This window comes from Cajanus cajan, chromosome 6 (genome assembly GCF_000230855.2).
Source record: "Cajanus cajan strain Asha chromosome 6, NIPB_CcT2T_4, whole genome shotgun sequence".
Taxonomy (NCBI): domain Eukaryota; kingdom Viridiplantae; phylum Streptophyta; class Magnoliopsida; order Fabales; family Fabaceae; genus Cajanus; species Cajanus cajan.
In genome coordinates, this window is record NC_138522.1 from 50145076 (window position 1) to 50157467 (window position 12392).

At 39.6% G+C, this 12392-nt stretch overlaps 1 protein-coding gene across 1 annotated transcript; it reads right to left on the reverse strand.

Annotated features, from left to right (window-relative positions):
- Positions 1-7248: 7248 nt before the first annotated feature.
- Positions 7249-10106, reverse strand: LOC109817116 (protein POLAR LOCALIZATION DURING ASYMMETRIC DIVISION AND REDISTRIBUTION). Its single transcript, XM_020382312.3, has 3 exons — positions 9658-10106; positions 8261-8718; positions 7249-7688 (listed from the first exon to the last, which is right to left on the reverse strand). Exons 1-3 carry the CDS (start codon positions 10001-10003, stop codon positions 7350-7352), a joined length of 1143 nt encoding a protein of 380 aa, XP_020237901.1. The 5' UTR covers positions 10004-10106; the 3' UTR covers positions 7249-7349.
- Positions 10107-12392: the final 2286 nt, after the last annotated feature.

The following is a 12392-nucleotide window of genomic DNA, read 5'->3' on the forward strand; positions in this document are numbered from 1 at the left end:
ATTATTAATAATGGCCGATTAAGCCGACCTCTCGAAAAGGTTTCATTTCCACCGAGTTGAGAAAGGGAAAACCCTCGGTTAAGCCGAGGCCGATTCATTTTAACTTAGCATTCAAATGCAGTCTCATTATTAATAATGGCAGATTGAGCCGGTCGCTCGCATAGGTTTCGTTTCTATCGCGTTGTGAAAAAACCCTCGGTTGAGGCGCGTTCGGTTCATCTTAACTTGAAATAAAAATTTCTATTTAATCAGTGCCGATCAAAATGGCTACTTACAAAAAATTAAATCAGCCTACACCCCCGACACCTAAGGCCGAGCTAACAAAAGGCGCTACCGGCCAAATTACAAGTAATCCCTAAACCTAGCAGGCTATACAAGCCGATCCTATTCAACCGCCGGCCCCACTGGGGTCCCATCTCCGACAACATCAATTATTTGGTCATCCTCCCCAGTTGATTGCACCGGGGCCCGACTGGACATATTCTGGCGCGGGGCCTCGGCATCTGGCTCGGCTCCTTGGGGGAACTCGGCGTAGCTCATAAACTTGCCACCCAAGAAGTCCCGACTAACATCAAACTGAAAGTCAGCCGGGACGTCGCAAAAGTGATAAGCCTGCCGAACAGCATGATGGAAGCCGGCGTCACGTTGGGAGAGAATTTGCTCGGTGGCCTCGGCCTCGAACTGCGCAGCCGACTCCTTAAGCCGGGCGATCTCGTTTGTAGCGGCGGCGGCGTCGACCTTCATCTTTTGCACGGTCAGCTTCAAGTCATCGGCCTTTCTGCGATACGCATCGGCAGCTTTCTTCAATTCCTCAGCCGATTCAGTGGCATTGGCATTAGCACTCAAGGCATCTTTCACCGTCGCCTCAGCATCTTTCAAACGGCTTTGGAGCCTCTCGGCCGAGACAGCCGACCTCATCATCACATGCTTGGCCACGAGGGAAGTCCGAGCATCAAGCTCACAGAATAGCTTGTACTCGGCCTCCGTTGACATCCCCTCCAAGTATTGAAGTCCTCCCCCGGTAGTAACGTCGAGACTGACCAAGTTCTCGACCTGCACGTCCGAAGCCAGGAAGTTGGACCCCGCAACAACAGCAGGAATGGCGAAGGCCTGTAGACCCCTAAAATTGTCTGGGTCGGAAATAAGACTCGAAGACTCTCAAAGACCAAAGGAAAGTCAGCCGGAAGGACTCCTGGAAGACCCTGGAAGACCCTAGGATGATTATTCGTAGGTTTAGAAGTCTTAGAGTAGCTTAAAATAAGGATGTGGGAGGATTGGAGCTCAATACGGCCTCCTAGAAGTTTAGTACGGCCGTACTGAACCATTCAAAAACTTCAGTACGGCCGTATTGATCTGTCGCCACCCGCCGAAACGGACATTGGCATTCGCGACGATGGTTGGACATCTGTCGCCACCCGCCGAAACGGACATTGGCATTCGCGACGATGGTTGGACTCTTTTTAGTTTTGAAAAATGATGGATTGTTAGAACGACTTATTCTCAAACTGAGACCTCATCGAACTAACAATTTTATTAAATGAATCACCAATCCATGTTAATCTCAAGCGAAACCCTCCATGGATTAGTGGTTTTCGCAAAAAGAAGGGTTCTTGGAGTCGCCACCAATGTTTTACTCAAAACATTGGAAAAAGGGATAAGGCAATTGATTTTCGCAAATCAACCTTGGCCATTACAACCAGAGTTGGGTAAGGGAGTCGGTTACGTGCGGGGAAGGTGTTAGCACCCCACAACGCCCCTTTCGGGTTCCCTATGACGGATTATTTCATAAATAACAGTGTAAAATTACTAAATTATCCCTATTTATTAGAAACGATTATAAGCGGAATATTTACATGATGAAAAATGCAATGCAACAATCAGAAAGCAATAAAAGGAAGGATTTGAAAAAGAAACCTTTGAAGCGTGCTTTTATATATTCAAACAGACATTAGGAGGCTTTTTGGCGCTCCTTCCCACTACACGCTTGCTCGCTCCTTCCCTAAAGATTAATTTTTACTATGGAAATCGAAAAGATTTCCCTTCGGCTAGTTCGAATCCTCAAGCTAAATGCTCAGAATTCAAGAACTTTGTCGGATCGGCTCTCGGAGAGACTTCTAGGGCAGAACACTGCTCAAAAACCCCAAAATACTCAGCAAGAGGGTCCAAAAGTATGGAAAAGTGTCCAAATGTGTGGAATGACGTCCAAATGACGTCCTATATATAGGAGTGAGGCGCAGTAAGGCCTCTAACATCAATACGGCCCGTACTGAAGTTTTAAACTACAGTACGGCCGTATTGAATTTGGTACGGCTGTACTGAAGTTCAAAAACTTCAGTACGGCCGTATTGAGTTCACTACGGCCGTATTGCAGTTCAAATGGTTCAGTACGGCCGTACTGAACTTCTAGGAGGCCGTATTGAGCTCCAATCCTCCCACATCCTTATTTTAAGCTACTCTAAGACTTCTAAACCTATGAAGAATCATCCTAGGGTCTTCCAGGGTCTTCCAGGAGTCCTTTCGGCTGACTTTCCTTCGGTCTTCGAGAGTCTTCGAGTCTTATTTCTGACCCGGACAATTTTAGGGGTCTACAAGGCCCCACACCCTGTTTGATCCAGTGATAGCTGCTTCGGCCGCTTGGAGGAAGTGCTCGATCGTTCCGACTCAAGGTTTTGTTCGGCCGCCCGAACTCTAGACGACCCCCCTTTCTTTTTGGGATCGGACACCGGAATCAGGACGTGAGGAGGCTTGTCTCGTTGTACCTTGAGGGCCGATCTTGCCGGCGGCACCTTTCCGCTCTCCTTTGCTTCCTTCGCCCTCTTGGCGAGCATCACGACCACGTCAAGTTTGCCTCCGGCCATCAATCCTACAACAAAGCAAATTTTAACATCAATTAAAAACGGTGCTACATTACCGAAGCCTAAGGTACATACCTAGCAAGACCATCTCAAAATGAGACGTCTCGAAAATATCCAGGAGGCTTCGGACGGGTAGTTCCTTCGGCAGTTGGTCGAGGAGTTCTACAATCTCTATGTCCTCGGCAGGGAGTTTTGATTTTGATATAGCCTCGTAACGAGTCGGACGCCTCGTCCAGTAGAAGGGGAATAGGGGAGTGTTTTCGCGATCATAGAAACAATCTCTCATGTCTGACCCCCAACGAACCTTAAAAAACCCACTCTTAAACCCTTTATAAGACGAGGTGAAGGCTTGAAGAAACCCACGCTTCGGCACCCGAGACAACGATACCCACTTCACCGGTTTACTCGGCCGACACGTATAAAAATATAGAAACGCCAACGGCCGAGGCGTGAGTCCTAAGCATAGACAGAGGTTTCGGAATGCCTGCATTGCCGCCCAGGCATTCGGATGTAATTGGGTCGGCGCAACATTTAGCACTCGGAGCACACCCATCTGGAAATCATCAAATGGCAATTGGACCCCGAGATCTTCGAACCAGCACATGTAGGCGTAGAAGTAGTCGGCCTCGTCGTCACTTGGTTCCAGAAAGACGAAATCAGTGTTCGGCCCATCGTCCTCGCACGCCTCGGCAAGCAAAGGAAATTCTCCGTCTCCAATGCCAAAACACTTCTCCAAAGAAACAAAGGTGTCTAGCATGGCTTGGTCAGACCACTTGGAGAAATATATGCCGACCTCTCCGTCTACCCATTCATACCCCGACATCTCCAGAGAGCCATAATCAATCCTCGCTCTCGGCTTAGGTCTCGAGGTGACCTTACGTTTACCTCGACCACCACCGATCACTTCCCTTACACCCCCCTGAATCTCCACGTCGGCAGGCTCTACCCCGACCAAACTCACCCCCCTCTTGTCAACTTCGACAGCTCGCGGCAGGGCTATACCTAGATTCGGCGGTGCCGAGATCTCAACCACCTCATCCCCACTATCTTCTGGCTCGGGGCGGTCGGAAGGAAACACTACCTCGCACTGCAGAGGCGGCAGCCTAGATATCTCACTTGACCCCGACCCCCCTCTACTTGAATTAGTGTTCGAACTCTCCGAGGACGTCCAACTCCTTGCCGAGGAATATCCCCTATCCATTTATTGCTAAAAAATAACGAATACAAAATTTACCTTACTCGGTTAGCTCGGTCGAATCTGATTGCGAGAGAGCTCGGAGAATTTAAAACAAGTAAATTCTCACACCCCCCTATTTATAGGTGAGGTAAACGGGGAAGGTGAAAAGCCTCAGCAAGACCGGGACCGTTCGATCTAGAACATCCAACGGTCCAGATTAAATAACCGTTGGGCCTGTAACCGCCAAGGCCCACGTGGCAAGTCACACTCGTTTCAACCTCGGCATGACCTTCAACACTCGTTTGAGGCCTCGGCACAACAATTAATTCCAACATTTGAGGCTCACTCATCTCGGCGGTCTCGGTATCGGCTCCCAACATCTAAAAAGACCTCGGCACAACAATTAATTCCAACATTTGAGGCCCACTCATCTCGGCGGTCTCGGTATCGGCCCCCAACATCTAAAAAGGCCACGGCACGACCTCAAATTTGAGCATTTTCAGGTCACTTCTATCAGAAATCTCGGCATGATTTCCATTGTCAACTCTAGGAACCCTCCATCGGAGTCCACGCGTCGATTTCACAACGCGTAATCCAAGGAGGGTTCGGCTCATCGACACTGAGAGCTCGGTGCAGCGTTACTTCAGGAGATTAAACCCCCCCCCCCCCCCGAATTCAGGCCTCGCGAGAAATAAGGCCGAGCTACCCGAACGCCAGGCGCTCAATGGCTAAGTTTTCTTTATCGTCTTCGTCTTTTCTATCCTCGACGCTGAGGGGGTTGTATACCGTATGGTGCCGACTAGGCCGAGCAATCCGAACGCTTTGTGTACCCGAACACGCCGAGTACCCGACACCACCGTCCCCACACGAACGTACGGAACTTATCGGTACAGTCGGCCAAGGTCAACGTCATTACTGGCTTAGTTACGGATAAATTAATTAGCATAAACTTCGGATCAGTCCCCTAATTTCCCGGGGCCCAACCCATAATCACGGCCTAACACGAACACCTATAAATAGAACTCCTGAGAGGTACGTAACTACTTTTGACCTACCGCATTTATTACGCCGAGTACTTACTTGAGCGTTGGAGTGTCTTTGCAGGCACCCCCCCCCCTCTCGCTTCGGACCGCCCGGATTGAACGAGAAGACCGAGACCCAAGACCAGACCTACTACAACAAGGATAATTGGAGTGTGTATCCTAACACAGGAACAGTACCAACCTTATATCCCAAAAAAAAAAACATTTTCTAACTCTACTGTCAAGCTTCTTTCTGTTGGCAATCAAAGTAAAGACAGAGGATAAACATCCAAATACTTTAAGATAAGCTACATCAAGAATTGCATTATGTAGAACTTCGTAAGGTGAATGGTACTCAAGAAACTTGGTAGATAATATGTTGATCAAATAAAATGAGTGTCATACTGCATAGTTCCAAAATGTTTTAGACAAACCACTATGAAACATAAGGGTCCGAGCAATTGCCAATACATGTTGATGCTTCCTCTCAACTACACCATTTTGTTGAAGGCTTCCACACAAGTTAGCTAGTGCATGATTCCGTTTGTAGTATAAATTTCCCTTTAGAGCTTTCAATTAGGACTAAACCAACTACTTATACAAATGTAACAAAGGAGGAATGTTGGCAACAAGCGATTCAGGATGAACTCAAAGCAGTATAAGCAAACAAAACATGGTCTCTCACTAAATTACCACCAAGAAAGAACACCATTGGATGCAAATGGGTGTTCAAAGTGAAATACAAGGCTGATGGTAGTGTAGAAAGACATAAAGCACAATTAGTGACAAAAAGGTATACACAAATGACTGGAATAGACTACACCAAGACCTTTAGTTCGATGATAAGATGACTATTGTGAGGACACCACTATCCATTGCAACCACAAAATATTGGCACTTGCAGCAATTGGATGTAAATACATCCTTCCTTCAAGGAGACTTAAATGAAGATGTCTACATGGAGATACCTCCTGGATTTACAGATTACAAATCTAATCAAGTTTAGAAATTAAAAAAAATCCTTATATGGACTAAAGCAGACTAGTGAACAGTGGAACACCAAGTTAACCGAAACTTTAACCACTTGTGGTTATCACTAGTCAAAGGCAAATTATTCCTTGTTCACAAAAAGGTCCCTTGTTGGATTTGCAGTGATCTTAGTTTAAGGTCCCTTGCTGGAGATGATCAAAATGAAATCAACTCAATCAAACATTACTTGGATAATCAATTCAACATCAAAGATCTAGATCAACTTTTTTTTTTTTTTAAGGAAGATGACCCACAATTAGCGATGGCAATGGGGCCCATGGGGGCGGGTAATAATAAACCCGACCCCGCCCCGCTAAATGAAAATTGGTCTCATACTCACCCCATATCCGCGCGGGTATCTATTAAGCGGGTATCCATGAATTTCTTGAATATCCACAGATATCCATGGATATTTATAAAAATTTTAAGAAATTAAAAAAATTATATTACAAATAATTTTAAGTTTATATTTTAATGTCATTGAAATATTAAAAATAAAAATTCAATGTTAATTTTAAACTTTTATTTAACGTTAATTTTGTTGAAATAATAATAAAAATTCAAGATAATTAATAACTTAAAATACATCAATCTCACAAATAAGTTAAAGTCTCATCACAAAGCTACAATAATTCAATCTCATAATTCTAAATGAAAATAAATAACTTAAAATACATAAATCTTATTGGTCCAATCAAAGCTAGAAAATTAATTAAATTAAATCCAACATAATTCTATAACATGTTTAACACATGTCGATAACTTCATCAACCTCACTTTTGTAAGAAAATAAGATGAGAAAATGTAATTTTAAGGTTATGTGATACAAGGATAATTAGGATATTTAAGAAATAATATTAAACGGGTACCCGCAGGTATGGATATCATCATACCCGCCCCCGTTCCATTTATAAACGGGTAAAAAATTATCCGTCCCCATTATCCATGGGTATCCAATTAGCTTATCCATTTATTATCTGTAGCGGGTTTTATCCACAGATACCCGTGGGTGTGGGTTTTTTTGCCATCCCTACCCACAATACAGTGAATCTTGAATTTCTTGAATGAGTCACACTATTACACTATACACAGAGGTCTTATATATATATATACAAGACTTGTAACAGAGAATAGTTATATCTAACTAAGTATTATAAACCAAAACTAAATACATCAATTATAGAAACCATTAACAGAAAACTAAAATTACATACTCTAACAGCTAATAAAAATAATCTGTGGTTCAAACGTCTTCTTTCATAAAAGCTATCCTACAGCTTGACTCAACTTCAAGGCCATCTCAGGATCAAGTGGGAAAGTAAACCGAGAAGTTTCTGGAACATGTTGTGAGATAAGTCGTGCAGTTTCTTTCCACCAAGTTACCTCTATTTCTTTCTTAATAAGTTTTTGTGTGGCACATTCTAATGCAGACTCCAGCTCTGATATCCGTTCCTTCAGTCTTGCTTCAAGCAATTCATGCAACCTTCTCTCCAGTTCAACTGGTGGAACTCCAAATGATACATCATAACTTGCTCCTTGAGGTTCCATTATTATTTCACCAATACTTGAACTATGGCTCTTTGAACTAGAGTCCTTACCAGTCACCTGCAAAGTCATGTTTTCAGCCATTCTGGAATATAACCAATAACCAACAACTGAAGTAAAAACAACAAAAGTGTAATCAAATAATTTTACAGACTACCTGCAAAAATGGAGCTTAATATCAATAGCACGAGAAAAGGAAACGCAGCACATAGTTGCTAATGAATAGTATAAATTTTATACTTCACTTCTACCAAGAGTAGCTTCCATTTCTATAAGCAGTATTTAATTGTATAAGGACTTTTCAGTAAATCTTCGTCTAGATGTTGCCTTTCTCATGATTAAAGAGACTATTCTTAAATTGATGTTTCAAAGATTCATGCATCTAATAGTAACACAAAAGTAATAAAAATATAGCAACCCATAATCATATCAGATTGGACTAACCATGCAACAATTTCCTGACTTTATGCAGTTATGTTGGTTGATACAGCTCTCAAAGACACAAATGACAGAAGAAAATGACTTAATTAAGATCTAACTAGTGCAATTTTTTATCCTCCTTGGCTGATAATTGCCTATCAGCATCAGAAAAGGAATATAATCAAGAGAAATCACACTACCAAACAATATACCTTGACTCCCTTTTGTTGTGCATCTTCAAATGCAGCTTCTCCGTCTAAATACAGCTGCAACCGTTGTAACTCAATTTCAAATTCTGCATGGAGCTCGTTTATTTCCTCTGCGCGTTCATCTTGTTCATTTAAGTTATATTCTAGAAAATGATTACGAATCATGTCGCATTCCAACTCTGGTTGAACATACTGTGTTTGTGAATGAATAGAGAGATGACTATTAGAGCTGGAAACTTCTTGAATATCAGTCATGGAAAGGGCAAGAGCATCACTTTGTTTCAACGGCTTAAGAAGTGCATCCTTACTTTGCAGTTCCCCTTTCACCTTTTGAAGGAATGTTTCCATTTCTTCCCGTAGCTCAACCATTTTTCCAAGCTCATTTTTACTTGCTGCAATCAGATATAGCAAACCACAACCAACTCCTAGCTTAAAAGACGTATCATTCTCATGTAACTGTCCTGCATAACATCAACATCATATAGTTAACCACGAAAACCAGGGAAAAAAAGAAGCTAGCAAGAAAAAGGAGCAGAAGAGGAATGCGCAGAGAAAGAAAGGAACAAAGCCAATGAATGACTAAAACCACTTTGCTTTTTCCACCCCTAACAGAAAAACAACATTAGTGGCTCATGTATCTGAAAGACTGATATCCAAAAACAAAAAGATAAAAAAGAATTTCACTAGTAAAAGGTAACTCGTAACTATGGAAAGAATTCTATTGTACCTCACGTACAAAGTTATTAATTGATGAACCTTGTATGATTATGATTTATGACATCTATACGCAAAGTCATGAATAAATATAACCTTATTTGGAAGAGAACAAAACACAAACTTCATATGAACACAAATACTGGTACTCACACGGTGCCTTTGAGACTATTACAGGGTTTAAGGATCTAACAGGTTAAACTTTTCTATAAACACTTCAAAAAGAAAATAAAAATAATTAAATTTCTCTATAAACTAAAATTAATTTATATATAAGGTAAAAAAGGTGTTATTGGATAAAATAATAGAAGAACTTCCACAAATTAGCCTATACATAAATAAATTAACATGTTTTGGATAAGCTTATTTCATTTTTCTTTCTTATTTTCTCATTCAATAATCAAAAGTTCATCCAAACAAATCTTAAATCCAACTTATTCAGAAATTGCATTGTAATGAATGCCATAGCACTTCACAGACATACAATCTACATGATTAACCAGTTTTCACACTCGAGCAAATCCAAACAACGCGTTCAAGTATTGATACTAGAAAATCAAGCCACACGGTCAAAACGCAAGAAAGGAACTAAACACGCGCAGTTACAGTTAGGTATCTTTCCGAAACTAAGATTACGAAATCAGTTACTAAACAAAACGAAATTGCAAATAAGCAAAGGCTCTCACTGGAATCGTCGCTTCCTTTTAGTTCGTTCTCCGGCAACGGCGGCGTCTCCAAATCACCGCACTCATTCTGGCGCCGCGGCGGAAGCCGCTCCTTGGCCGGCCTGAGCGGCGCCAACAGCGAAGCAAGAAGCCTCCGAGGCGAAAAACACTTTGTAGAAGGAGGACTGTGAGGTTTTTGCGAAACGGCGTCCATGCAATGAACGGCGTCGTGGTCAGCGCCGGCGAGGAGAATATCGGCGACGCGTAAACGGCGGTGGGGAACGGAGTGGGAGTTAGCGAAGGGACAGTGGTTGTGATTGGGAGATTTAAAGAAGAGATGTTTCATCGTTGCATTAAATTCTTTCATGATAACGATTGATTCAACTTCAAAGCTCACTCACTTGAGACCACACCCTATTTTTGGAGGGAAAACTTTTCTTCTTCTCCTTCTCTATCCCTCTCCCTGCTTTCTATTTATTTCGTAATTATTAATTATTAAATTATTTTATCAAATTCATTTTTATGCTTGTTAACTAAGGTAAAGTTGATTTAAAAGTATTTTCAACCATGCTTAAACTAGTATTTTAAAAATGTTATAAAATATAGACTAATTAAATAATTTTTTTCATCAAATTAATAAACTTTTAAAGTAGTTAAAATTACCTGGTCAAACAAAACATGAATGGATGTTATAAGAAATCTAAAAATCCTTACTTGATCAACAGCAAAGTGTTGCATTAAATCTTTTTTTATTTATAACTTTATTTGTGCTAATCAAAAGACATAATATATTTTTTACACACATTCTACCCACCAACCAGGATGTTCCTGGTATGCTGTTTATTTTGGCAGTATATAAACAAGGGAAGATGTTGGTTTAGGTATTTGAAGTTTTGTTAGAAATTAAATGGTATTGGTGGTTTTGAACTTTTGATTAGTATAGACTATACGGTGCATACTGAACAATACACTTGTATTAATTATGCCATTTCTATTTGTGTTAGTTGATGTAATCTTTGGAACGATATGAAGTACAATCTTTATAAATATAATAGTATTATCATAAACATCCTTATAATACATGTTTTCATAGGACGTCATGACCATTACAAACATCCAAGTGACAAAACATTTGTATTAAAAAAATAAGTGAATGAAATATAAAAAATATGTTAAACCAATTATTATGAGAGACACTTTGCTTGATTCGTGGTGTTATCGGTTGTTCTTAGCTGTTGCCATGTAGTGGTTTTACTTTTTTATTTCTTAAAAAAATAACATTACTTAAGAGTAATGTAGGATATTTATTGAGCGAACCAGTGTCTTGAGTGAAAGCCCAATGAGTAAACCAGTAAATTGGGTCAAAGCCCAATGCTTACTAACTGAACCACTTCAGGCCCGATTACTGGCCCTGAATCTGGCTCGAAGCATTTACCAATATGTTCAAGTTTGACTTTAGCTTCTAGTTTGGGACGGGAAAAAATCTCATACCCTCAAAATATTTGTGAATATAAGTGTTATTATAGATTGAATTTAAATAACTTAATAGATATTTGTTGGTAAAATAAATATTTTTTTTACTAAAAACGGAACCGAAGAAATATAACATGGTATGCTATGAGTAGAAGAAATATTAATTATATTTTTTAAGTCATGTAACAAAATTATAAACGTTAATAAAATGGAACCGAAGAAATAACAAATAATTAATAATGTCAGAAAATTAATTGAAAAATGTAAAATTTTAAAACGTTAATTTTAATTGTTGATTGATATCATGGTGATGTTCAATATTTTTAAAAAAATTTACACATCGATAAAAGATGTGTTATCTACCTTAAAATGATTGTTAGTGACTTTGAATTATAAATGGATGAAATTTTTTTAAAAAAATGTTATATTGAGATTAAAATTAACATTTACTCATTTCATGAGAAAAAAATAATATTTATAAATTTAAGAAAAATGAAAGTAAAAGAGAAATCTTTTTAAAGGAACTAAAATAAAAAAAATGTATTTATTTTACATATAGTTAAAAATATATTTAAACTTACAAAATTGTATCCAACCCAACTGTCAGAGCTCATGATTTGCAAATTTAATTAGATAACAATTAATATTCCCGTGACTTTCATTTAATGTTTGCGGCAAATACAAAGATGCCGTGTATTCGAATCAGATACTGGTGCTATAAATGTAACAGCTACTTCTACGATAGAAACAGATATGATAAATAAATATAAATCAATTCATTACAATCAGATTTCTCCAAAATATTGTTTCATTGTTACGAATGTAGTTGTTTAGAAAATTAGTGCATATTTCTGGTATGTTAATTTAAGTCATGAAAAATCTGAATGTGATTTTTTTTTATAAAAAAAAAGCAAAAAATTGGTTTAGTGCATTGTTTTCTGATAGCCAGCTTAATTATTCAGAAATTTGTTTTCATATTGTTTAGTGAAATTAGCTTCAGTAATTGGATTAACTATAAATCATGTAGCCTATTTAGTGAGAGAAGCCACTGCAACGTTACTTATTATGCGTTTGAAATTAGCTTTATCTTAATTTGAGTTCATCGAAAAAAGGATCAGCATTTGGTTTTGGCGTGTTGACATAAAGAAACATTGAGGTGGGACACGATAGTGCATTTACTTGCTTTTGCTAAACTTGAAGACTGGATTGTCCATTCAAACCCAGCTTTTATATAGCTTGAGAGACCACTTGATAAGAGTTTTACTACCACATTTTTTCCCTCA

What these genes read in the sequence shown, in the direction of transcription:
- LOC109817116 (XM_020382312.3), bottom strand. Translation starts at nt 10,003, where the DNA reads ATGAAAGAATTTAATGCAACGATGAAACATCTCTTCTTTAAATCTCCC. An exon ending in AAAAGGAAGCGACGATTCCA is followed by an intron (nt 8,719 to 9,657) that starts GTGAGAGCCTTT and finishes GATGTTATGCAG; the next exon opens with GACAGTTACATGAGAATGAT. An exon ending in CACAACAAAAGGGAGTCAAG is followed by an intron (nt 7,689 to 8,260) that starts GTATATTGTTTG and finishes ATGACTTTGCAG; the next exon opens with GTGACTGGTAAGGACTCTAG.